At 48.7% G+C, this 25,429-nt stretch overlaps 6 protein-coding genes across 6 annotated transcripts; 3 read left to right on the top strand and 3 right to left on the bottom strand.

The window, feature by feature from the left end:
• Positions 1 to 788: 788 nt before the first annotated feature.
• On the top strand, positions 789 to 3,115 carry GGS22DRAFT_29733 (uncharacterized protein). The gene is made up of 2 exons (XM_047966742.1): positions 789 to 1,296; positions 1,355 to 3,115. The coding sequence occupies exons 1-2, from the start codon at positions 966 to 968 to the stop codon at positions 2,542 to 2,544; spliced, it is 1,521 nt and encodes a 506-aa protein (XP_047817215.1). The 5' UTR covers positions 789 to 965; the 3' UTR covers positions 2,545 to 3,115.
• An 849-nt stretch (positions 3,116 to 3,964) lies between these two features.
• On the bottom strand, positions 3,965 to 7,173 carry GGS22DRAFT_29723 (uncharacterized protein). Its single transcript, XM_047966741.1, has 3 exons — positions 6,556 to 7,173; positions 6,370 to 6,465; positions 3,965 to 6,302 (listed from the first exon to the last, which is right to left on the bottom strand). The coding sequence occupies exons 1-3, from the start codon at positions 7,018 to 7,020 to the stop codon at positions 4,161 to 4,163; spliced, it is 2,703 nt and encodes a 900-aa protein (XP_047817214.1). The 5' UTR covers positions 7,021 to 7,173; the 3' UTR covers positions 3,965 to 4,160.
• A 2,080-nt stretch (positions 7,174 to 9,253) lies between these two features.
• GGS22DRAFT_166817 (uncharacterized protein) lies at positions 9,254 to 11,272 on the top strand. Its single transcript, XM_047961906.1, has one exon. It carries the CDS (start codon positions 9,656 to 9,658, stop codon positions 10,532 to 10,534), a length of 879 nt encoding a protein of 292 aa, XP_047817213.1. The 5' UTR covers positions 9,254 to 9,655; the 3' UTR covers positions 10,535 to 11,272.
• Positions 11,273 to 13,227: 1,955 nt separating this feature from the next.
• On the bottom strand, positions 13,228 to 14,787 carry GGS22DRAFT_29672 (uncharacterized protein). Its single transcript, XM_047966740.1, has 3 exons — positions 14,416 to 14,787; positions 14,244 to 14,358; positions 13,228 to 14,193 (listed from the first exon to the last, which is right to left on the bottom strand). Exons 1-3 carry the CDS (start codon positions 14,443 to 14,445, stop codon positions 13,349 to 13,351), a joined length of 990 nt encoding a protein of 329 aa, XP_047817212.1. The 5' UTR covers positions 14,446 to 14,787; the 3' UTR covers positions 13,228 to 13,348.
• Positions 14,788 to 18,576: 3,789 nt separating this feature from the next.
• GGS22DRAFT_29654 (uncharacterized protein) lies at positions 18,577 to 22,079 on the top strand. The gene is made up of 3 exons (XM_047966739.1): positions 18,577 to 19,183; positions 19,247 to 20,859; positions 20,913 to 22,079. Exons 1-3 carry the CDS (start codon positions 18,793 to 18,795, stop codon positions 21,762 to 21,764), a joined length of 2,856 nt encoding a protein of 951 aa, XP_047817211.1. The 5' UTR covers positions 18,577 to 18,792; the 3' UTR covers positions 21,765 to 22,079.
• A 904-nt stretch (positions 22,080 to 22,983) lies between these two features.
• On the bottom strand, positions 22,984 to 25,210 carry GGS22DRAFT_29649 (4-aminobutyrate aminotransferase). The gene is made up of 2 exons (XM_047966738.1): positions 24,675 to 25,210; positions 22,984 to 24,611 (listed from the first exon to the last, which is right to left on the bottom strand). The coding sequence occupies exons 1-2, from the start codon at positions 24,971 to 24,973 to the stop codon at positions 23,405 to 23,407; spliced, it is 1,506 nt and encodes a 501-aa protein (XP_047817210.1). The 5' UTR covers positions 24,974 to 25,210; the 3' UTR covers positions 22,984 to 23,404.
• Between the last annotated feature and the right edge of the window lie 219 nt (positions 25,211 to 25,429).

Below are 25,429 nucleotides of genomic sequence, written 5' to 3'. Positions count from 1 at the left end.
ACCTATTTTGTGCCTTCAGCTGTCGTCACACCCTGTCGTGTAGCCTCTCAATCTCTTTCAGCCAATGGTGCAAATCAGGATTCAGATAAGAGGATCGGATTTTCCGGTCTTTTGTGCTACCTGTTGCATTCCCTTGCCTTTTAAGGGGTGGTCATCTGTATAAATATAGGAGGTCTCTCAGGTACCTAGATATTACCTAGTGGGCATGTAGAGTGACTGGTAAAGTTAGAGTGCAATGCCTAATTGAGTTTTGTTTAAGGTGTGTAATTGGTATATCAGGTGGAAAGAATGACCAGTGACCAGTCAGCCTCGGATCCACTAATAACGCACCTTTATTCTATTATCGGCGATTACCAGCGTGGGAACATCGATTTAACGCACTTTTAATGCAGGTTACAACTTTAGCGGCCTTTTAGTGGATTTAAGTGTTACCTAAAAGAGAGACGAGGCTGGCTCATCTCATCGCATCGCATCTGCATTTGTACCAAGTCACATTCATCCATTCATTCCATTTACAAATAAATGAAAAAGGTACATCATCAAGAGATGAGGGCGAGGGTGGTGCGGTAATATTATCAAATCCATTAGCCATCTTCATTTTTCCTTTTTAATAGCACATTGATTTATAAAGAGAAGAATAGAGCGAAGAAGGGAAGAAAAGAAAAGAAAAGAGATTCGTCCATCTCAAAAATACCCAGGTCCTACCGATCTATTTCCTAGGCAACCGCAACTTCGAACTTGTCTCTCAACGCGCATATCCGCCTCGCCTCACATTCACACATCTCACATACGCTTCCCGTCCTAACTGTCAAGGAGACAACATTTACAACGCATCATCAATCCCGTCCCGAAGAAATTTAAGCGGCCTCTTACTAGCCACTCTCCTTCATCCGTTTCATTCTTCACATTCACCTTTACTCGAACTCGTATTTATTTATTTCTAACGATTTTACGATTTACCGAAAATGGAGCCTCAAGACCAGCAAGGCGTTGTCTCGAATCAGCAACAGCAACCCAATCAAGGCGGGCCACAAACTTCTGAGACGACTCAACCAGTTCAAGACGTGAATATTGCTGGACATGAAGCACAAATACAGTCACTACCAACACACGGAATATCCCTGCCGTCAGGACATTCCATTCCCAACAACGGCCTGCCAATCTTTCCGCCTCCTGATTCTGCATTTGTTACGGCGTTTGCCGACCCCGCCGTCTTAGCACCTCCGAATCAACAAGTCTTAAGCATCCTCAACCCAGTTATTGGGCAACCATCAAACGGAAATAGTTTGAGTGCAGGTAAAATGCCACTATATCTAGCTCAATAATACAACCTCTTTACTAATGTGAATCTCAGATGATATCGCCCTCTATGACCGTCAGCTGCGGCTGTGGGGCATGGAAGCCCAACAAAAGATTCAGAGCGCCAACATTGTTATCATTACTATGAAGGCTCTAGCGAATGAGATCGCTAAGAATCTTGTCCTAGCAGGCATCGGTTCCCTAACCATCGTCGACGACCAAATCGTCACCGAAGCTGATCTGGGGGCCCAATTTTTCCTCTCTGAAGAAAATGTCGGCCAAAGCCGTGCCCAAGCAGCTTCCGTTCGAATTCAGAAACTAAATCCCCGAGTTAAGGTCATCGCTGACTCTGGAGGTATCATGACCAAAGGTGCATCATTTTTCGGCAACTTTGATATCGTCATCGCCACAGATCTTAGTCCCACGCTTCTCGCTTTCATCAACACCGCTACTCGTCTTCATAATCGGCAATTCTACGCAGCTGGAACCTATGGTTTCTATGGGTACATATTCTGTGATCTGATTGAGCACGATTACGTTGTACAGCGTGACAAGTCCAACGTGCCAACTTCCATAGGCCCGGAGACACGAACTCGTAGCATTATCAAGGTAGAGAGCCAAAAGGAAGGCGGCAAAGTCATCGAGAAGGTCCAGAAACGCGAACTTTACTCTACTTGGGATCTCGCCTCTGAGACCAGCCTCTTACCTCCCGAATATACCAAATCCAGACGTCGTCTAAAGGCCGTCTCGCCAGCGCTATCCTGCCTTCGGGCACTATGGGCCTTCCAGCAGCTCCACGATGACCGGTTCCCCGAACACAACAAGCAAGATCTGGAAGTATTCACGCGATCAGCCACGCACAGCCACGCGCTCCTGTCTCTCCCCGCAGACACCATCCGATCCGAGTTCCTGCGCAGCTTCCTCCAAAACATCGGCTGCGAAATCGCGCCCGTGACGGCCATCCTCGGCGGCCAGCTAGCCCAGGACGTGATCAACGTCCGCGGACAGCGCCAGCAGCCGATCCAGAACATGGTCGTCTTCGACGGCGATAAGATGGAGGCTGAGATGTACCCCCTCCACCCCGAAGGCCACCTCGGCAGGGCCCAGCTCGAAATCGCTACGCCCTTGATGCCCTTGCCTCCCATTGACCCCTCCCAGATCCCGCTTCACCCGGTCGATCCTTCGCAGATGTCACTTCCCTTGGATCAGACGGGCGGGATGGTTGGAACTCAGGGATTGCAATAGGGTGTGTGATCTTTGGATGGGGGGTTATTTCTACGCGCAAGGTTGGACTTTGGGTGAGGGAAGAGATTTGTCGATGTTGGCATTGCTATCAATGTCGATGTCACGGCGTTTTTATCAGATCTCACGTCTGTACGCGAGTTTGGGCATAGCCGGCGGCGATGATTTTTTTGTTATCTTGTGGTTACGTGGCGTGCACTCTCTTCACGAAGTTGCGGTGGATGGATACCAGATGAAAAAATGGGCTGTTAGGTTAAAAAATACCCTCGCCCGCGGTTGTGTTTTCGTGTTACCTACTGTCTATTTCCTCCTCTTCCTTTTTCCCTCGCTTTTTAATCTCACAGTACGGAAGCTGGGACCCTTGCGAATAGCTGACCTGGCTGTATTACATGCATGCGTGAAAAAATGAAAGGAAAAGGAAAGACAGCAACAAAATTAGAGGGCGGCGAAGAAAAGATGGCGATTGTGTACGATACCAATGCTTACCTAGGTTACTGCTCATAGATGATTCATGAAGATGCTGTGGTAGTGACTATGAAATGGCCTTGCTACCTAGGTACTTTGATTATCCTGACGCGAGTTTTATGATTGTGAGATATTAATGACTTGTGAAGCTGGTTCGACTTGGACTTTAGTAGGTTTATATTTTGGCGAGCCTTGAGGGTACCTACCTATGCAGCGTAAGAAATTAGAGCCGTTATGTGGCGTAGTCTAAGAAAGGTAGCTCCAGCGACGAAGAACATCCCCAGAAGATTACGGTAAAAATCACCATCACTAGCAAATCAAGATCACGAAGTCAAATCAAGTAGAGTAGACGATCAGAATCGTTGTGAATTATGTGCATTTATACCATGGTATATGCAGTATCACTCCGCCTCCTTGATGTTAGAGACGACCCGTGCCTCGTTTTGCCCCATCCATGTAGCATGCCTTTCCCGAATCCTATTTCCTTCCCCCTAGGTAGGTACTGAGGCAGCAGGGCGTACAAGACCATATGCAAGTAATAATCGTAACGCAAAAACAGCGTGCGTCAGATCGTTTCGTTACCGAGCCGCGCCGGGCCGATCACGATAAAAACACAAGATGCGAATGGGAAAAAAGTAGGGGAAAAAATCAAAGTCGACGAGTACTTCTTTCCTGAACTCCAATCTCCCATGCAGAAAATCTTTTTAAGCCCCGGGTTATACCCAGTCGGGCGTCTCTCCGTTCCGTGCCCAATGCTTCCCATGCGAAATGCTATGCGCCCAGAATACAATAGGTACAAGAAGTATAACGACTCGTAATGGTCGTGGTCGTAATCATAGTCGTAGTTGTAGAAGTGATGAATTTAGGCGGAGTTCAAGAATATGTGTATGGTGATGGGTATCGTGGTCGAAAAATCGTATGCAAAGCATTTCCGATATCGAATCCTTCTCTCTATGTACCATTGGCTTCCAATGTGATTTCCTATGTCGTTATGTGTGTGTACAAGTAATTAATCGTAGGTCCGTTCGTATATAGGACCAGGTCGTATAGCCTCAGCTTCTATCAGAGGCATTCCATTTGCCAATATAAGGCGATATCGTGCTGCAAGATGACAATCGTCAATATGACAGCCTTTCAAGAGGCGTCTTAGGGACCTACTTGGGAGAATCCTTCTCCTCAGAATCCTCCTTTCTCGCACTTCTGGTTCGGCCCTTGGAAACGTTGTTCACATTCCAGCCTCTGATAGTCGTGGGTCCAGTGCGTGGAGGGGGTTCGTTTGCCCGGTAATCCTTGATAGCTTCCTTGTGATCGTAGTGAGCAAGTCTTAGCTCAGTACCACCGTTGGTTTGCCACGGGCGGTTGTTAGACGCTGGTGCAGCTGCTATCCTACGGAATTGTCTACCGGCTCCGTTGCCGTTCGATGACACTGACGTTCGTTGTCGCGTTGCATGAGCGGGCGGGGAAGGAGCTAATACGGGCGGGCCGGGTGGTGAGATGGAAGGTGCGGGAGGTTCCATTTGCGGCATCGGGGCTAGCTGTGCCTGTCCGTGCATAGATGGCGACATCACGTTGTGATAGATCGAAACATGATGGCTCAATGGAGAATGGTTAGGCATCATACCAGGACCGGGGATGTGTTGACCCGAAATAGGCATCGGCATCATGGGTGGCTCATGGAATGAGAGGCCCTGGTGATAAGCTCGAGTCGGAGCCGGAGGGTAGTAAGTTCCAGAGTTAGTGTGAACTAAACCATGAGGGGCTCCGAACTCCTGTGGCTGCTGATTCATAGGCAGAGGTAGAGGCTGGAGCTGGGGAGAAGAATGAGATATCTTTCCCAGGGTTTCCGATCTGTTAGGTCGTAGCGGTGGGAGACCAGGGCTATCTCTAATGCCGTTCTGGTTCACGAAGGGGTTCCTATGAGGTGCTGCCTGTGGTGCAACTTCCAGTGGAAGGGCTGGCGCAGGTGCTGGGGCGATAGGCGTAAAAGTAGAAGCCGGGTTCAAAGCGGTCTGTAAGAAGTTGCTAGGTGATGATAGCTGTTGGCCATGCGGGACATAGCCGCGCGGTTCCACCTCAGCTCGATCAACTCTAGGTTGGTTGGCCTTAGGAGGAAGCTCCGGTTCACATCGAGAAACTTCATCAGCCGCGCCAGCAAGGATATCTAGAGGATTATTAGGGGCCTCTGAGTGCTGCTCTGGTCTAGCAGTAGCCGGCTCCGTGCCAGTAAAGACGTCCCGAACCGCATCATAAGGGCGGGACTGTCGTGGACTAGGCGGAGTAGGCGAGGACGAGGCCTGACCGTCAACTTCTGAAGCGGCTTCCAACAGAACATTTACACGTTCTTTGAGGAAGCTGTTGGAGACAGGTTGGGGGGAAGCTGAGTTCTCCGTTGGAGCTTCATGGTCATCCGCAATAACAAGTCTTTCACGAGCCTGAACTTCCCGTTCGCGCATTTCCTCGGTAACGATATCATCTTGGTCGATGTCTTCCTCTTCGCAGAAACCGCGTAGCATCGATGACATGAGTCCCTTCGTCGCGTCATCTCGCAGCATGCGGTCCATCTTCATAGGTCTGACCGATCGTGATGCGTGATTCGTAGTATGACGATCCGGAACATGAACGATAGGACGCGATCCGTTGACCCGCTCACTAGGCGGTTCCGGCTCATTGACGGAGCCTGGTAGAAAGAAGCCGTACTTGGGATGTAATCTGTGCTTCTTTACTAACTCGGGATCCAGGGTTTCGGCCGTGTACTCGCGGCAGTCGTAATCCTTGACCGTATGGTCCACATGCCAGGCCCTAGAATTGGGCGTATTGAGGAATTTACCGCGCGAGTGTCGCGTAGCTCGTCTAGTAGAGTCATTCGTGGAGTCGCGGAATCCAATCTCGTCATCTTCCCACTGGAACGTCTGCTGTAGGATGAACCGATTTGCCGGGCTCTTAACCCGTCTGATGACTCTTCTGACACCATGCTCATCAGGTTCACAGGTACCGTTAGGGAAGTCCGGCAAGAGTTTCTTCGTGGCAGGTGTGACCTCCTGCTCTTCGAGAGGTGTGGGAGAAGGCGCGTTTGATTCGGAGACGCCATCAGGTTGCTGTTCTGAAGCAAGAAGACCACCGGTATGCCGGAGCTTCTTAGAATCAGGCTCTTCATCAAGCTGATCGACTGCCCTGCGCTTGGGAAGCTTCGCTTGACGATCTCGCTCGAGAGCATGGGCAACTTCCAAAGTTGACTGTCCCGAAATGAAAGACACATACGGTATGTTCTCAACATATGTGTAGGAGAGATCAGGTGTCTAGAGGATGTTGTTAGTTTTGTTGATTGTGGAAGATAAGAAGTGTGTGGCTGAATAAATAACTTACGGTAGTAGGGCAACCTTCGTGGCGAAGCTCATCTAATATGCTAGCGCGGTTGCGTGAGCCATCGATAAATTCATCAGTAGCATAGTTGAATGAATCCTGTGAAGAATATTAGTAAATGAAGTAAATATAAGTTGAAGGAGAAAGAAAAATAAGTTTAAGTATTAAGAGGGATAGGATGGAACATACGGTGAAGCATTTGTTAATACGAGTACGTTCTAATCGGTACTCGTTCTCGGTAACACGGGATTTGGCTTTAAACTCCCGTTCGATTGCCTCAACAGCGTCTTTGTATCGTTCATCTAAATGGTCTTGGACGATTTGGTGCTCATCGGCATCCTTGTGAGCATCCATGCGACGGTTCAAGTCATTGATAGACTGGTTGGCAAGTTCTTCTAGAGCTGGCTTGACGGCATTGGCAACTTGCGAGTAGACATCTCGAAGTTCCTTTTGGCGTTCATATGCAGCTTGGGTAACAGGGTCAAGGTATACTTTCTTCTGGCCACGACCTTTACCACGAGCAGTCTTCTTGGGCGCGGGCTTTCGACCGGTTCGCTTGGTCACGCCTCTGCCGGAGGGTTTCTTGGTGGCGGGAACGGCCTTTCCCTTTCCCTTTGCAGGGCTTGCCGCGGGGGAATGAGTAGTGCCACCCATCTTGAAGATGGGCGCGAGGGATATGGTGACAGGTAATACGTGATATGCAGAATGTGTATTGTGTAGTATGTGTAGAATTTGTTCAGAAGAAGGTGTGGGAAAAATAGGTAGGAAGACCAGCGTTGAGTGAAATTCTTAGGTAGCGAATTACACACAAAAAACAAGAACGCGGTAGTCTTGGCAAAGTAGAATGAACAAATAATTATAGCAGCAGTAGTAGATATCTTACTGATTGCTATGAGAGAAAATGCTTGAGGAAAGGATTATTGCAGGGAGGTAATAAGTGAAGAAGTTGTGAGTGCGCATGTAGGTAACGAGTAAGTAGTAAGTGGTTGTTGGTGAAAAGAAAAGGATGGCAAGTTTTGGTATTATTTTGGTAATGTGTAAGGTGTAAGGTAAAAGGTCAGAAGGTAAGGGGACGGTGACGAAAATAATTAACCAACTGGTGGTCGATAGAAGTTTAAGTGAGAGAAGAAAATAAATAAACAACTATTAGGTAGTAGGCAGAAAATTAAGTACCAGTGGCTGGCACTTAACAAGATAAACCCCAAGTGTACGAATCTGTAACGGTTTCCAAGGTGAAGTCGTCGTGGTAATGTGGTAATAGGTAATAGGGAGAAATTTAGAGGCTCACACGCTTCACTGCTAATCCGCCAGGCCATGAGATTTTCTCGGCCAGCACAATTAAACAACTAGACCACCCTGGACTTCCCGATACAGTCAAGTCCCCATGCGCTGTCTAGTTGCACTTGGACCTCTGTACTACTTTTTATCGCCTTTAAGCTTTTTCATTGGCTCGGAGAAACCCCTAGTCCGTTTCCGTTTCCGGTTCAGTCGGGGTCCACCTGGTACAAAACCAACAACACGTACCGAATTACAGGTACTTTACTTGACTAGACCTAATGAAGAAGAACTACAAGTATTTTTTTTTAGTGGTATATAGCAGTGTCTGGTAGGTACTTAGGTAGCTAGTATATAAGGACGTAGAATTTCGAATAGGTACATGTACCCAGCTCTTAATAGTGCACAAGTTCAAAAACTATAATAAAATGCTTCTAAAATATTACTACTAGGTAGATACGTTTCCGTGTTGCTAGAAAAAGGTACGTGCAAGTTTATATATAGGATTCGTTAATACATTCATAATGTACCTTAGCTTCTTAGGTGCTACCTACGGTTATACTAGGTATGTACCTACGTAACCAACGTGTTTGTATCTCCCACTTACATGATGGGGTCTCCTTACACCATCCAACCCCTTGGACCTGAAGATCTCTTCATCGTTAGTTAACGGTATATTAATATAGATAAATACGTACGTACAGTGCAATTCGTTATTTCTATTTATCAGATTTCACTCAAGTGGGTTATGAGAAACGCCTTAAGCACCCAGCATCTCGAATCACGGAGTACCTACATACGTCGGTACTCGCACAAATGCTGTGCAATCACCGCCTACTACCGGACACTTACTTAGAGGATGTACATAGTTAGCCTCGGTGCGCCATTCCGCCTCAAGTTAAAACTTTGACGCCTTGGTGGAATCTTCTTATTTCAACTGAGCGGAATCTAATCGAACGAGGAACGGTTCCGGTATTATTTCTATCTAGTACATTTTTTAAAAAACTTAATCCGCTAGACTATGTACATACCGGCATATCCGCCGTCTGTGTGTATAATAGATACACATAAAATTGGTATTTCTTTTTCTTTTTTTTTAACTGTTCATTGTGTCTACGTAAACTATCTGTCGCCTAGGCAAGAAGCAAAAAGCAAATAATTGCCAGCCTTACCACTTACGAAGTATGTAAGGCACACAATGGCTTCGAATATCATTCGTCATACCTCGCAGACCGCTTACTGACGTGTGGGCTGCAAACATGACTTGCAGTAGGCACCTAGGGAAATATCCGTAAATTCCGTGAGTAGGATAGATGTCTACCATAATATTGTATGTAGGTTACCTATTGAGAGACTCGATCGCGAGATAAATCATTATGACGATATCAATTCAACATACATAGATTACTAGCATCATCTTTATCCTGAATAGCTTCGGATGTGGTTCAGCGCATGTCTCATGTGCCTCATACATATGCTGCGTACCTACGTTAGGTACAAAAGAGTAGGAGATCCAATTATGTACCTTGCTTCCTAAAAGGGAACTCCATGTACACATTATGATGTACTAACGTATTTTAGTAACACGGGCATCCCATTGGTCCAAAATACCCCAATCCATCCAGGGACCCCGGAATTTCTAAAATAAGACTAGCTCGTCCTTACCCTCGTCCCGCAGAAGGCTGTAGCCGCAGCGAGTGGGATGGTCCCGCGTTTACGGAGCAATCGCGAGCCACTAATTTTTTTTCCCATTCCCCCTTCCCTATCGGCGGGAGCCACAGCTCGCAAGCGCGATCTCACATCACCTCACCCAACTTCCCGCAAAACTTCCCACCCGTATCCGAACTTCCAATCCCATCTTTCCCGCACCACGAGACCCGGTCCCACCCTAAATTCCCCCGGCTTCTCCGTACGCTGCATTACATAACGAAACTACTGTCCCCCCGTCTTCGGCCGCGGCTGTACATGCGACATGACGCGCCGCCCGTAAGTAGCGCAACGGGTAGCAGCGAACATGGGGAAGCGGCGGAAGGTCGCGCATAGCAACGCGCAGCAGCAGAGGTCCGGCGGTGGAAGCCAGAAGGCGCACGCGCACGCGCAAAAGGGGAAGAAGGCGACACAAGGACCGCAGCAGCAGGCGGCGAAGTCCCACAAGCAGCAACAGCACGACGAGCCCACGATCCCGTTCGCGCCCGAACACAAGATCCTGCTCATCGGCGACGGCGACCTCAGTTTCGCCGCCTCGCTAGTCGAGCACCACTACTGCGCCGACGTCACGGCCACAGTGCTCGAGCGCACCCCCGAGGAGCTCGTGGAGAAGTATCCGCACGTCGCGGAAAACATCGGGAAGATCGAAGCCGAGGGGTGCGGGAGGGTGTTGTATAACATCGACGCGACGAAGATGGCTCCTTTTCTCGACAAAAAGGGCAAAGACAGGGTCGGGACAATGGACCGCGTGATGTTCAACTTCCCGCACGTCGGCGGGAAGAGCACGGATGTCAATCGCCAGGTGCGCTATAACCAGGAGCTTCTCGTCGGCTTCTTCAAGCGCGCGGCGCCGTCGCTGGCGCCGGGGGGGAAGATCGTCGTTACGCTGTTCGAGGGCGAGCCGTATACGCTGTGGAATATCAGGGACCTTGCTAGACATAGTGGTCTGCAGGTCGAGCGCAGCTTCCGGTTCCAGGCCGCGGCGTACCCGGGCTATCACCATGCCCGCACGCTTGGTGTTGTGAGGAGTAAGACTGGCGAGGTGGGCGGTGGGTGGAGGGGTGAGGAGCGCGCGGCGAGGAGCTATGTTTTTGTTCGGAAGGACGATGAGGTTGCGGTGTCGAAGGGGGGTACCTGGGGGAAGAAGCGTGAGCGCGCGGATGACGAGTCCTCTGATGACGATTGATGCATCTCTCACGCTTGCTTCTTCTTAGTGAGGACAGTGACCCAGAGATTGGAGAGGTATTTGCCTTTTGGTCATTGGTAAAGTGTGGTATACGTATTACCTGGGGGTCAAATGACCATGCTAGAAAATTGGGTAGACGATGACCGGAAACTGTTATCCTGGCCGGTCCCAACGGTTGGTATGGAATATCGGATCAGTATCCGAAAGGCTGGTGGCAATAATACAGCTGGTACATTTTCCTCTGGGAAATAGTAGGTAGCCAGCCTTTGCTTTGGATAGAAGTCATATCTTCATCTCTGATCCTTCATTTGGGTTATTAGATGTGCATTCTATTCATCCCCGAAGAACGATGTCGACCCCCTAGTTTTTATGTGCCTTGCACATTGGATATATTCTCGTTGGAAAGTTGGTGTCATTGTGTTGGAGGCTATTGGAGTGTACTGATTGGGTTGTGTGGGAACACCATACTGTAAGGATATCAACAAATCGCGTTATTCAACAGGCCACTCCAACTAGACAATGTGAGCCAAAATATCGATAATGAAAGACCATTGGTCCAGACGTTGCTGTAAGGGCTATTCAACATAAACGTGCTTACCCAAAAGTAAGACATGGTGGTGGAACTAAGACGAAAACCACGAGTTTGGCCTCGCTGTCTTATGTCAGTCTATCAACCTCAACCTACACCAGAGATCTGGAGAGGGAGGGTAGAAATTCATATGAATCCCGAAATCCGTATACTAATTCATGACACGAGAATAATACGTACGTGAAGCTGCACATAGAACTCGGAACAGTTCCCCTACAAGATTCTTATACCTATATGTAGTTACCTCTCGCCTTAGACACCCACCCATCACGTATAAGCGGCGGAGTACAAGGAGATGTTCGCAGGTTTATTAGCGTCTTAGGTCGTCAATTTCTTAATCTTAAGCACGTATGCTTGAGGAAATTCCCTAGATATTCGGTAAGACATCCCATGATTCTCGTTCTTCTCCGTAAAGTTGCCTCGAACATCTAGCTGACAGACTACTATGAATCACGTGTACACCCGGTGTCCTAAATTCCATCTTTACCCCTGAAAATAGTCAGGACCTAATCTCGGCATTTCTACCTTTTCTTCTCGACCTTCCGCCAGGAATTGCTCTGCCCGGGCACGATTGTGCTTGGGGTACTACGCTGTCGCGTCTGGGGGCGTGGGGGCTGAGTTTTAGCTTGCGATTCTCGCTCTATGGTTTGTCTGCCCTAACGGATACCACCTGGCGGGTGTGCCGCTGGACATCTCCACGTCTAACATTGATAAGACAGTGGATTCTACTACTGCTTACACACGTCTACGTAGGTAGGTTCTCAAAGCAGTAAGCTGACTGATTCCATTGCCGGACTCAGTAATGATATTCAGCGTAGCTAATCTCAAAATTCCCTCACGGATGCCCAATCCGTATAGAAGGATGAACCAATCGGGTAGCTGGTTAGTTCCTTTCAAAGACCCAATCTCTCGGAGCATAACGTTTTCAACAAATTAACGGACTGAGTTGCGATTGTTTGCCATAGAGACAAAAAAAATTAAAGAAATAAGTTTACTTCACGATGCAGGTCTAAGATTAAGTAGGTGATACTTGAGTTAAGACGAAGCCGTCGAATCATAGGGAGTTGCGAAGTTCGGCCTATCATAGTGTTCCAATTATACCCTGTACTGGATGGATGGTCTGATGTTACCTTATTGGCCGGTTGTATAACTCCTATTTCGACTCTTGGGCAAGGGCTTGGCTTCACTCTTCCGTGATATAAGCTTTCAAATCGCCGTGATGAATAATGGTACTAACTGTGGGATTCCGAAGTCTATAGTATAAAGACTATATTTATGTTTATGGCAAAAGGTAGATTATATTTCTAATGTTCAGATTGACGAGATATGCCTAGTCATATCCAGGAGTGATTTCTAAACTATTAGGAGCGTGTGCCGATATTCGTGTATGATGTTATAAATAAAGAGCTTTCTTAGAATTATCGTAGAAAATCAGCAGGTGGCTCCTGAGGATGGGGGAGGACTACGTTTGAATATACCAATTTATTCCGTTTCGAATATCAAAATTCCGGACGCACTTTTTTCTCCAGCGAAAAAATAAAATAAAAACACATTTTCGAGAAGTCGGCTGTTGAACGTATTTTTTTAAGTAGTAGAATTTCTATCTACCACCAGAAATATTTCCCATAAACCTACACTCGACCAGTCGTGCATACATATATGTATCATAAAACCGCCCACCACCCTTAACCCCCTCCGTATAACCCAAAAACGCCCTAGGGAATCGTACACGAATAAAATAGCAATTCTGCCGGCCGCCGAGAATATGAGAAAAATCGTGATCTTATGCCTCCAGCAACAGAACTGCGCCGTAAATGCTTCAACGACGGGGTCGGTCGAATTTCGGTTATGTCCATAAACCTAGACGCCGTTGGAATAGAGAACATTGGGCTGCATTTTACCGATGAAACCTGTTCGTCTGCTTTGAACGGTAGAGTGGAGGAAAATGCAACCAGCAAACAAGGGGCCACGAAACTACCATAGATGGTTGCCGTCCAGCAGTAGGTGAAAAAGGAGAAATCGTACCTGTGGGTATCCCGTAAAACCAGTAGTTGATACTTCTCGATGAATTTGAAATATCAAGAACGGATAGAGAAATGTGCCAGCCCCCGAAAGTGTAAAACGAAACTAGCCTCCCAAAAACCTTTCTCTATAAACCCAAGATATCGATGGTGGATTATGGTATCGAATGACCAGGCTGGTCGTCTAATATGCTACACTCTTCTCTAACTCCGATCCGCTACCGTGGTTACCGGGGGAGGGACGTCTTTTGATATATCGTGTCTCGTCCTATCTCTATTTGGAAATATGGGATCAACGGCCCGGTGAGGGGGCTCATATGTTTGCAAATTTCGCGGGGATGGTGGGTATGGATGTGGAGGTTGCGCTCGCGGTTGTAAATGGGGAAGTCCTTGCGACGGATCTGGTTGCTGCTGTTGAATGTGCGGGAGTAGTGGCGGTGATCGCGAGTCCAGTGCTATCGAACCTCGATCACGAGGCGACAACGTAGATCTCTCTACTTGCTCGAGAGGCTCCGGGAAAGCGCGGGGAGTTTCTGTGTTAGATGCTGGCGATGTAAGGGGGAACGAGCTACTCGCTTGTCGTGGACTGTCGATTGCACCAAAACCGCGCTTTTTAGATTTCTGGTCGCCCGGGTTGCTCGAGATCTCGTATCCTGGGGACGATGCATATTCGCGCTGGGGCTGGGCTGCTAGCGGAGCCAAAGGTGCTGGTGTTATTGGCGTATACTCCGATATGCGCGAGTAGACGGCGCGAGCTTGAGCTTCCTTGTCTGCCTTGGACGGCCGGCCGCGTTTTTTACCTGTCGACGTTACCGGGGGACTAATGCTGACGGGAACAGCTGGCGGATAGCCATTCGGAGGAGGGCGCGGCTGAATAACGCGAGCTGCAGTTACGGGAGGCTCGAGAGGGGCCATCATCGCTTGCCTCTTCGCAGGGTGATCTACTAGGTCGCTCAGGGATTTGCGCTTGAAGCTTGTCAGGTTCGGCGGCGGGTATTTAGTCTGGAACATGGTCTCGACTGCGCCGAAGCACTGGTTCATATTACGACCTGTTTTCATTAGGGGGGCATATTCGTTAAGGCGATCCCCAGATACGTACCACCGGGAAGCTGCATCGACATCCAGTTTGGCTCGACATGATGAGCCTTGATGAATTCGACGAGAGTATATACGTCTATGGTGCTGACCTTGATCATTTCACCTAGCACGAACCGCTATAGCAGGAAAGGGTTAGTCGGGAAACATGATGGGGGCGACTATAACAATTTTACCTTCTCGTCGTCCGAAAACGTAGTGTCCATGGCGAGCAGCTAAGTCTGACAGCGGGAAAGACGAGGGGGGGAGGGGAAAGGAAGACAAGGGGTATGCCAGCAGAGTTGCGAGTAAGTCATTTGAGAATAGAAATGATGGGGAACGAAAACTGAAGACGAAGACACGATGTTCCCAAGGCAAGCAAATGGTCGTAAGGCAGATACTGAGGCGACGTGGTGTAGATCGCAACAGAGAGATACCTATTGTGCCCGAAGATCTAGGCCATCAGGTGGCAGTGATGGGCTAGGTAAACCTCAGATAGCAAGGTAGGGTGGTGGTGCCCAGGTAGTGTACTGCGTACTGCGCCGGGATTCCTAGAGGGTCAAAGGAGGGTGTGGGAGTCTCGCAAGAGGGTAAAGAGACGCGCGCAAAAATAAAACGTACGGTCCAAGCGCGCGTCTTGGACGAGAGTTCAACCGAGGAGTAGGTAAAGCGAGTGTGTCTCAGTTGAGTAAGTAAAGTTGTACAAACGAGGGAGTATGAGCCGTGGTCGTCGAGAGAATGTGCGCGGCGATCTCCTAGGTTGCTTTGCGTCTACAAGGGTAGCGCGGTGGAACAAGGTGGTTTTTCTGGTTAACCAGACTGCCAGGGGGTCCTCCTTGGGTACGAGTACTTCCGTACCATCTGAGAGCGAAATAATAACAATAAAATAATAATGGAGATTGTTAGGATGGATGGACTGGTTTGTTTCCCTAGTCCGGGCTTTAATCTTTTTTTTTTCTTTTTCTTTTTTTGTTTCTTTTAAAAGAGCCCCAAACTTTTCTTCGCCGAGCAAACGAGCGCCCTCTTCGTGCAGAAAACCCCAACTTAATACCCAGCTACCTAGGTTGGTAGGTAGGAGAGGTAAGTATCGTTACCTACTAGGTATTGTATTGTATTGTATTGTACCTTGTAACAATAACAACCGGCAACCGGAGATAACCCTTTAAAATGAAGAGGCGCTGGTGCCGAATTCTTCCTTTCCTACTTTCTCTCTCCCTCTTCGGGTTTGTATATGTATATGTCTGTTTGTTGTCTGATATATACCTATGTTTCGATAAAGGTATTGCAGTTCCAGATGAGTCCATTTGCGTCGCATGAATCGTAAACTGCCGCGCTAGATCGAGATAGACAAGTGATCGGTAGAATTGCTAGGCTCTAGAGCTGGCCGTCCATCCCCCAGATCTGGGTTCGGAGGCTTTTCTTGTTCACCTTAGCCCAATGCAATAATGCAATAGCACGAGCAGAGAGAAGTGAGAGCTAAGGTTGCGAGACGCGCGGGTTTGCGTGCAGCGGCGGCCGCTGCTAGCCAGCAGGTCATATGCTGAAAATATATGCCATTAGGAAGTATCGTGCATGTCCATTGCAACCATCACGATTTCGGCCTGATAGTTACTGGACTGTCGATATGCACCTCTGTCCCTCTTGCAGATGGGCAATACATCCATGTCCATCCATGTCGTTAGCTGCGAGCCAATCCCGCTGGCCACTTAGACAAATCGGGTCGCCTGACTAGGCTCTCTTGCATTGGGCTGGTAAGAATTGAGAAACATTGAATATTGCCCATATTCTTAGAGGCCAATTCCCACACCACCACCGTCGCAAGTCTCTGCTGCTAGCTCCCTTAAGCTCTCTTAGCAGTGCCTGTCCTACACCGCCAAAGAGGCATCGCGAGAGACCAACGAAAAGTAATGTGATCGGAAAGACAACAGAATGGCATAAGCATAAGCAACAGAACTGGAAATCCCATTAGCTCCCGTACAACCAAGGTATTGCTTAGGAGAAGGGATTGAATCCCATTGGTCCCTCATTCTTTACCCAGTACCCAGCACCCAGCATCCAGCACCTCCGCTGGGCTGGGCTGTCTGGCTGTCTGGCTGGCTGTCTTCGTTAGCTGTCGAAGTCATGCTCGCTCGATAGCGGGTCCCCTCGTTGCGGTCGCTTGACTGGCCGAGAGTCGCTGAAATCTCACCAATCGCAGAGCCGAGGAGGATCTTCCAGAGCATTCACACGCTTAGCGACCAAGCACAGATCAAGAGTTCGTCACATATGACGAGCCGCGAGCCGCAGAGGGATTGATCGAGTCCATCCGGGATTATAAAAAGATGCTTCGAGTATACAGATTTCTTCTTTTTTTCGATCTGAATAAATTTGAATGCATCATTTCGAGACGCTCCGGCATCTAGCACTTTACGATCTAAAATTTCCGTAGCTTCGGACGCCAGACCTTATATATGTTGTATATCGCTCTAGCACCCATACCGCCTTTTTCCTACCTCAACTTCAGGCTCTGTTCTATGCATAATGAGTTGGCAGTTCCTCATAGGGGACCCACCCACTTCAGGTATAACCCGTCATTGCTCGCAGCAGAGAACCCCGGCGGTGATCCTGGACACGACAAGAGACATCGATCGAAAGGCGATGCGATTTCCTGGGGTGCTGGCCGGTCTATGCTGTCTATGATATGAATGCCGACGCCCATTACGTATGTCAAGGTGATCGGAAGCGGCTATCCTTTAGTCCTATGTTGCAACCATCATGGCTGGTTCATGAGTCTGAGATGTTGGTGCCTGTACCACGTTTCAATATCGATTGGTTCAATTCTGCACTGCAGATTCGAGTCTGAATACTCTTGACCGGACTTGTCCAATGTGGTGATAGTGTGGCTCGGCGATTTGAACCCCATCTTCCCCCTTGATTGCCTAGGTACAATACCTAGGTAGTTGTCGTCGCGTGTCTTGTCGCTGCCGGCCATGCTGACTTTTTACGATCATTCTAGATAACTAAGGAGATTCAATTACTGGCATAGTAATAGATGCATAAAGATGCTAGGTATTCTACTGGCGACTTCGGGAATGCTAGGAGAATACACTAGAGCATTCATCTTCTCGATTCTCGATTATCGGAGAGTTGCAGAAGTCTTGGAAATCTTGGGGCGCACTTCCGGATGTTGAACCAGGTTGGTCTCTCGCTGTGGTGACTCCAACGACCATATCCTAGTACTAGACAATACTATCTGTTTAGGTGCCATTCATCACCAATATTACTACTACGCCAACTAAGAAGTTGTTCGGTATGAATGGCATCTAAGTGGATGTGAACATGGAAGTGAAAGTGGAAGCGGAAGTGGGAGAATTGACGGGAACGGAATTAAGGACCAAGGGGGCGTGCCTTAAGGTTCGTGAAAAGCATTGCAGCTCCCTAACCTGCCAGCCTATCTATCTACCTAAGCAGTCACCTCCAGGTCTCTTTGAAGTTTGAAGTTTAAAAAAAGAGCAGGAGGTCATAGGTGATGTATGTACTTGTACTTGAACATAAGCAGGTACAATACCCCCTACAATATTCTGAATATTTTGAGCATTCTACACGTAAGTTCTAGCATATCACTGCTTAGATATCGAAGTTGACAGGTACCAACATCGACTTTCATCTTCCGTTTTGCGACATCGATGAAAGGTAAGGTACAGTACAATACAAGGCAGTGTTGTACAAAGTCCCCTGTTAACCTGCACTAAGGACCAATGGTTAGCGATCATATTTAGCGAAATGGTGGGGCAGGTAGTATGGCATAGGCTTCGGATAATTGAACTCTGCTCCGAATTTGCAAAGGCTGGCGCGCCACGCCTTCCTGTCCTCCTCACCTTCACGCACTAACGTACCTCTCACGTACCTACTGCGCAGGGTCGGCACCTCAGCACCTCAGCACTTCAGCAGGTACAGTACTTACATCTTACAACTTTCAAGGTTCTGATTTGGGACTTGGGGAGGAAGATTGCAGCTGCACCTGCTACAACTCCAGTTCTAACTCCAGCTCTAATAATTTTTTTTTCTTTTCGGCGATGACCATTGACTACCCAGGTCCTCACGATATTTTTTCACTAAACAACATCCATTCCACCAAACCTCCCGACAAAGGAACCTGCTAACGTCCGCGTGTCCCGCGCACCTTTCATCCCTATTTATGGACGTGTAATTGGCAAAATTGGCGAATCAAGTGCAATGTCATTGGGACCGCGCACGAGATAGCATCCGTTCCTGTCGTCCTCTCTCTACCTCTCTACCTTTTTTTACCTTAGATCCGCTCACCTAAATCCCATCTTAATTCTTCGCAATTTCCCCCTTCTTCCCACCAACGTCAATCTACCTTTCTCTCTTATGCTCGCAGATCCGAAATCGTCGTCGCACTACCTCGATTTTCTTAATTTCATCGATAACCTCGCAACTCCGATTTATCTTGTGCCGCAAACTTAACTCCGCCAATTCCACCTACTACCAATCCAGTTCTATCCATTGCCGTATTCCGCGTCCCGTATTTCCTGCGATAATAGAATCAAAGTGTTCACGACTTTGTAGTCATCATGGAGGACGAGGATCACCTCAAGGATGGCTTAGAGGGCCTTGCTGTCGACACGACACCCGCGTCGCGACAGACTACGGTCAAGAAAGAGAGCGAAAGCACCGCGTCATCACCGAATGCTAGCAAAGAATCTAGGTCAGGAAGTATGTCGCCTGATGACCAAAAGGCGCGCAGTGATAGTGCATCTACTCCCGACGGTCATCCACCAAAAATTACTCGCAAAGCACCTCAAAAGATGGCGCCTCGACCCGTTCAACTCTTTAACGATTTACCCGATGTCACCACAGAATCTTTTCGTCATTTCCAGGTTATCCCGGACTGTCTATATGGCTCTAAGGCTCTTGGATCGACGGATCACGACGCGCTGGATTGCGATTGCAGCGAAGAGTGGCGTACGTATTCCCCATTTTTACTAATTTTATAGGGGTTATGGGGCGCTAACAGGCATGTTTCAGGGGATGGCATGAACCATGCCTGCGGTGATGATTCGGATTGTATTAATCGAGCAACGAAGATGGAGTGCGTAGATGGCGATTGCAATTGCGGCGATGGCTGTCAAAATCAACGATTTCAGCGCAAGCAATATGCTAATGTTTCGGTCATTCAAACCGAAAAGAAGGGATTCGGCCTCCGAGCTAACACCACTCTTGAAGCTAATGACTTCATTTTTGAGTACATCGGAGAGGTTATTAACGAGCCAACCTTCCGAAGGAGGACTATCCAATATGATAAGGAAGGTATTCGGCACTTCTACTTCATGTCACTGACCAAGAATGAATTTGTAGACGCGACTAAGAAGGGTAATCTTGGTCGTTTTTGCAATCATTCATGTAACCCGAACTGCTACGTGGATAAATGGGTTGTTGGCAACAAACTTCGCATGGGCATTTTTGCCTCGAGAACAGTTCGACCTGGCGAGGAATTGGTCTTCAATTACAACGTCGACAGGTACGGAGCCGACCCCCAACCCTGCTACTGCAGGGAACCAAACTGCATTGGATTCATCGGAGGTAAGACCCAAACAGAGCGGGCAACGAAACTGTCCGATGCAACCATCGAAGCTTTGGGTATTGACGATAGCGATGGCTGGGATATTGCCGTCGCAAAGAAACCGCGCAAGAAGAAGGTTACGGAAGATGATGAGGAGTACGTTAATAGCGTCCAAGCTCGTGGACTGGATGAGAAAGATGTCACTATAGTAATGGCGACTCTCATGCAGTGCAAGGAGAAATGGATTGCGGTCAAATTGCTAGAGCGTATCCAGCATAGCGATGATGACCGAGTACGCAACCGAGTTGTGCAGATGCACGGCTATCAAATTCTGAAGACCGCCCTGAACACCTTCCTAGACGACAACAACGTCGTTCTCCAGATTCTCCAGATTCTGTATCAATTCCCTCGGTTAACTAGGAACAAGATATTCGATTCTAAGATCGAATCGACTATCCAGTCCCTAACAGAATCAGAGCACGAAAATGTAGCTTCCGAAGCTACAAGATTGTTAGATGAATGGAGTAAGCTGGAGATAGGGTATCGAATTCCCCGAAAGAAGATGGACCCAAATGCACAATCAACGCCGAGTGCACAGCCTGTTAATTCTTTTGAAGAACGCCGCGGAAATCGTTCAGAAGAAACACCCGCCAAGAACACTTTCACTCTCCCGGAGAATATTCCCAAGGGTCCACGAAGCAATGTCCCTCAACGAAACCAGAACTATTTCAATAGTCAACGCTTCCGCCGACCCCAGGTCCAGAATCTTCCTCCTGGTTGGTTTGCAGCCACTGATAAGCGGGGGAATTTGTATTACTACACCCGTAACGGCGTCACAACATGGCAAAAGCCGACTGCACCACCCGAGTCGGCCCAGTCACAACTCAAAGGACCGTCTATAGCAGAACAACGACAGAAGACATTGCAAGACATCATTGACTCTGTGACGAAGCCGGACAGTGCCCCTCGGCGATCAGCATCTCAAACCCCGCAAACTAGCACACCTACTCAAGAGCCCAAGAAAGAAAAGTGGCGCTCTCTTCCAGTTGAGAAGCAGATGAAGATCTACGAGAACACGGTATGCGATATACGAACAATTCAGTTTATTATAAATCACTAACTTGACCATAGCTTTTCCCGCATGTAAAGTATGTCATGGATAAGTTCCGCCATAGACTCCCTAGGGAGGACCTAAAGAAGTTTGCCAAAGATGTCAATAAGAAACTAGTTGCATCGGACTATAAGAACCACCGTGTGGAAGATCCGACATCGATTACCGAGAAGCAGGAGAAAAAAGTCAAGAAATATGTCAAGGATTTCTTTGACCGTGCAGTCGAGAAATACAAGGCACATGAGAAAAAGAAGGCGGAACGAGCTAGCCATGCACACGGCGTAGCACAGCCAAGCGACAGCGCCGACTCTATTATAGCAGCAGCCGCCAAGGACGAAGATCTCGTGATGACAGACGACGAGACCGGTTCAACGCCTAACAGCCTTGATAGGAAGCGAAAGCGTGAAGATGACGTAGCAGGCTCTCCTAGTGTGACACCCTCCGAGACACCTTCCATGAAGCGCCTCAAGGAGGAGGAGGCTGACGTTCCGAGTCCTCCGCCTCCGCCTCCCCCACCTATTGACGGCGAAGCTTCGTTGGATATGGCGACTGAGCATGTCAAGGAAATTGGCGGACTTGATGATCCCTTACTTCACGAAGATGATGAGCAGCGCATAGCTGCAGAAACGGAACGACAGAAGCTGCGAGAAGAAGAAGCAGCCCTTGAACGAGAGAACGAGCTTAACATGCTCGATTTCGAACGAGAACAAGAAGAGCATGATGCAAATGGCAAGGTGGTGAATGGGATCCTCCATGTGGGTGAAGGAATTTCTCGAGCACAGGAGAATTCGGGTAGTGGTTTGGATTCGGCTGGAGAGGACAGTGCTGCGATTCAGCATAGCGCTAGGAAGCATGAAGTTATGAGCCACTAGGCATGTACAGGCGTCGTGGGTTGCCCTATTGCATCGAATTGCTAGGCCTTGTCCAGTAAACCCCACTCCCACTTGAGTTAGGCCTTACAACTAAAACACCCGAAGGGGGAAGCCCTCTTATTTAATACGACCATAACAACCTTGGCGATAATCATGAAGACGATTCACATCATCGACTCTTCATTGTCTACTAGATCACATTTTGCGTACCAACTTCTACTTAATCCATTTCCCGGGACGGTTTTTACGGTTTTCTCATACTATACAAAGGTCGCCGACTGTACTTTGATTGCATTTTCCCGGACAAGGGGGGGTTTGATTTTTACGGTCTTAACATTGGCGGCGTTTCGGTAAAGGACACATTCTGAGTCTTGCTTGCATTCGACCCATCCACATTACATCCATCCATCCACCCATCCATTCATCGACCGGTCACGGAACATCACGGGAAAGAAGAAAACCCTTTTTTTAAGAGAAGGGGGAGAAAGAAGAAATGAGAAAGGGGGGGCATAACACGCGGATGACTAATAGGTGCATGTTACCGGAGAATTAAGAGGGAATGGTGTACTGCTATGATTTTTTCTTCTCTTTGACCAACCTACTTTACTTTTCCCCGGGGGCGTCGCAGCCATGTGTACGCGTGTAATGCGATGCGATCTACACCGACCGTATAACACACCAGAAAATCGGGATAATAAGCGGGCTCCGTTTTTTTCAGCCCCGCGAGGTGCGTGGTCGGGCGTGCGAGATACGATAATGGTGGTACCTGAGTTAGAGGGGAAAGAGAGGACGAAATAAAAGAGTCAGTCAGTCAGTCAGTCAGCCGGGGAGTTTTTGTGCTATAAGTTCAGGGGGGCTAGCCGTGTTTTTTTTTAATTCGTGGTCGTGGCCCCAGTACATAACCGCCGATGATCGTCAATAAATCATCAAAGTCAATAAATGAAGGGAAAGGTGAAACGAGGCTTTTTTTTCTCTTAAACGGGGAAGAAAGCCTCTTTTTCGTCTTACTTTGCTATGCAGTTCACAAATCCGCGATGTTCGTTTACTGACTTTGAGTTATGTAGCCGGTTCCCCCGACGGGGGCTGGCTTTGATAGATTCAAATGTTCTGCGCATATGCTACCGTGGTACATACTTTCAACTAATCGTTTAAATTGGTTTTCCACTCCACTCCACTCCTCCTTCCTTCTCCCTCAGTCCCTTCATAATCATCCCGCCCTATGCAGAGACGATTCCCAATTTCAACTCCGTAACCCGTCGCGTGGCTCGCCCTTCCCGAACGTATCGGGTAATTAAGTGGTGATCCGGATCAATGCACGTATTGCCGCCCATTCCATTTTACGCAAGTATGGTGGAAAACAAAAAAGAAAAATTTTAGAAAGAAGGAAGGAAGGGGGGGGCAAAAAAGTGTTGGGCGGACGGGACGTTGATAATCTTTTCCCCTTTCTTGTCCAATGTGGCTTTCTTTCTGCAGCTTCATCCTCCCCTCATCGCTTACCCGCATACCCCGAAGTTTCCAAGTTTCCAAGTTCCGCGCCAGGTAGGTAGGCTCCCGTATCCTACCACATATGTTTATCCAAAGGGAAAGGATGGAGAAAAATATCCCTACTTTATTTCGTCATCGGAGAAGATGAAACGAAATCAGCTAGAGACGACCTTCTCGAGGGCCTTGACCAGGATATCGGCGTGCTGCTTCTCGAAGATCAGCATGGGGCGCAGGCGGACTGCACGCTCGCCCGAGCCACCGATGTTGATGCCGAATTTCTTGGCCTTCTTGAGGAAGTCATCGCGCTTGGGGTTGTCGAAGGCGATGAAGGTACCCTGGCCCTTGCCGCGCAGGTTGTCGAATTGGCCGGGGTACTTCTTCGCGAGACCCTCGAGCTTGGCGTAAAGGTAGTCGCCGACCTTGGCCGTGTTGGCTACAAGGTCGTGGCGCTGGATCTCGTCGATGATGGCGCGGAAGATGAGCGCGCGTGCCGGGTCGCCCATCCACGTGTTGAATTGGCGGTACGGCTTGTTGGGTCGCAGGGATGGGTCTCCGTAGTAGTAGCCTGCGGTCTGCGCCTTCTTGCTGAAAGTCACCATGTCTGGCGGCTCGGGCAGGTCCCAGTGGTCGTGGGCCCAGAACTTTCCGGTGGCGCCGACGCCCGTCTGGACTTCGTCGACGATGAGGAGGACGCCGTGCTTCTTGGTCAGAGCGCGCAGGCCCCGGAAGAAAGCGGGAGAGGCGTGGTTGTCACCGCCCTCGGACTGGATGGGCTCTACGATGACGGCGGCGGGAGGGATGTGGTAGTTTAAGATGAGGTGCTCGACCTCGGCGAGGGAGTCAGCCTCCGCCTGAGCGTTCTCCGCAGCGTGTTCCTCAAGAGGGTACTTGAGCTGAGGGAAGGTGGCGTGAGGCCAATCGAAGGCCGGAATATCCAACTTGTGGATAGGCTTCGATCTAGTCGTCGAGAGGGTACCAAAGAGGCGGCCGTGGAAGGATGTCTTGAAGGATAGGATGGACAGTTCTGAGGCACCGGGTGTCTGGTTCAACATGGAAGAATCCAGCTCCTCCTGTGTAAACTCGACACTGGGGCCGCCACGTTCGCGCTGTCGTCGCCACATGAAGGCAGCTTTGAAAGCTGTCTCATTCGCGTCCGATCCAGCCATTCCCGTGAAGACCTGGTTGAGTCCCTTAGGCGCTACCTTGAGGATACCTGTCTCCAAGATCTCGGCCCAGTCATGTGAAGGGAAGTTACCCAATGCGGGTCTGTTGATAAGCGCTGTAACCATCTCAGGGCTCTCAGCAGTTTTCTTCAGAACTGGGTTGTTGTACCCGACGGGTATCGAGGCGATTTGGGCGTAACTAAAGAGGGGTCAATTTCCATTTAGGGGTATGCGGTAATAGCCCCTGTGCGAGCGAACTTACACATCGAGCAGGGTATTTCCATCAGGGTCGACAATGTAGTTTCCGACACTCTTAGTGTAATCAGCAAGCATGTTCAAGCTTCGGGTGTCGAAGACTTTGTCCAGCTTGGCGATGTACTCCTTAGCAGCCGGACCGGGAATGTCCGTCTTCACTGTAGGAGCCTCAGGCTCGCCGGGGTAGAAGCTAGAAACCATCCTTGCGCTCGAAACAGAAAGCTGACGTGTTAGGGCTCGAGAGATGACAGGTCTTGAGATAGAAGAAAGGGGCCTCATAGCGGCTCCATGGCGAAGGGCAGCCATCTTTTATCTATTGCGATTATTGCCTCTGTTGCGTCTAGAAATGCGGGCTTTGCTGCTAGCCACCAGCCACCGGCGGTGTCAATATGGCCGGGATGACGGAGGTACGCAACCGGTAGCTAATTGGCTGTTTAGGGGTTAGGAATGGATTCTATTCCACTTCTTTGAAAAAATTCTACCTCGACAGGAGGAGAAAATGAAAGTTTAAAGTGACTAAGTGACTAAAAGGATCGGGTCTTTGAGGAGTAATAAGGGTAATAAAAGGTAATAAAGGGACGGTTTATCGTTTATCGGGCTTATCATTCATAGCGGGGTGGCCGGACGAGAGCGGACCTAGCTGGGTCTAATGAACCAAGCTTTTGCGGGGTCCTGACTCGTAACTTTGATTGGTGAGAGACAAACTACGTCAGCGATATTCGGGCATAGTTCTTTACGTAATTGCGCGCTACCCGTACTATC

The sequence above is a fragment of the Annulohypoxylon maeteangense genome, assembly GCF_022496945.1.
Source record: "Annulohypoxylon maeteangense strain CBS 123835 unplaced genomic scaffold GGS22scaffold_12, whole genome shotgun sequence".
NCBI lineage: Eukaryota > Fungi > Ascomycota > Sordariomycetes > Xylariales > Hypoxylaceae > Annulohypoxylon > Annulohypoxylon maeteangense.
Note: the sequence above shows the minus strand (reverse complement) of the source record. Positions and strands in the feature narration are given on the sequence as shown.

Bases quoted from the DNA above. Each gene is read 5' to 3' on its own strand.
- GGS22DRAFT_166817 (XM_047961906.1), top strand. From the start codon at position 9,656: ATGGGGAAGCGGCGGAAGGTCGCGCATAGCAACGCGCAGCAGCAGAGG.
- GGS22DRAFT_29733 (XM_047966742.1), top strand. From the start codon at position 966: ATGGAGCCTCAAGACCAGCAAGGCGTTGTCTCGAATCAGCAACAGCAA. The intron at 1,297-1,354 runs GTAAAATGCCAC...TGTGAATCTCAG, and splicing joins CGGAAATAGTTTGAGTGCAG to ATGATATCGCCCTCTATGAC.
- GGS22DRAFT_29649 (XM_047966738.1), bottom strand. From the start codon at position 24,973: ATGGCTGCCCTTCGCCATGGAGCCGCTATGAGGCCCCTTTCTTCTATC. The intron at 24,612-24,674 runs GTAAGTTCGCTC...ACCCCTCTTTAG, and splicing joins GGAAATACCCTGCTCGATGT to TTACGCCCAAATCGCCTCGA.
- GGS22DRAFT_29723 (XM_047966741.1), bottom strand. From the start codon at position 7,020: ATGGGTGGCACTACTCATTCCCCCGCGGCAAGCCCTGCAAAGGGAAAG. The intron at 6,466-6,555 runs GTATGTTCCATC...TATTCTTCACAG, and splicing joins GTATTAACAAATGCTTCACC to GATTCATTCAACTATGCTAC. The intron at 6,303-6,369 runs GTAAGTTATTTA...AACATCCTCTAG, and splicing joins ACGAAGGTTGCCCTACTACC to ACACCTGATCTCTCCTACAC.
- GGS22DRAFT_29654 (XM_047966739.1), top strand. From the start codon at position 18,793: ATGGAGGACGAGGATCACCTCAAGGATGGCTTAGAGGGCCTTGCTGTC. The intron at 19,184-19,246 runs GTACGTATTCCC...GGCATGTTTCAG, and splicing joins CGATTGCAGCGAAGAGTGGC to GGGATGGCATGAACCATGCC. The intron at 20,860-20,912 runs GTATGCGATATA...ACTTGACCATAG, and splicing joins TGAAGATCTACGAGAACACG to CTTTTCCCGCATGTAAAGTA.
- GGS22DRAFT_29672 (XM_047966740.1), bottom strand. From the start codon at position 14,445: ATGGACACTACGTTTTCGGACGACGAGAAG. The intron at 14,359-14,415 runs GTAAAATTGTTA...TTCCTGCTATAG, and splicing joins CGTTTTCGGACGACGAGAAG to CGGTTCGTGCTAGGTGAAAT. The intron at 14,194-14,243 runs GTACGTATCTGG...TAATGAAAACAG, and splicing joins GTCGATGCAGCTTCCCGGTG to GTCGTAATATGAACCAGTGC.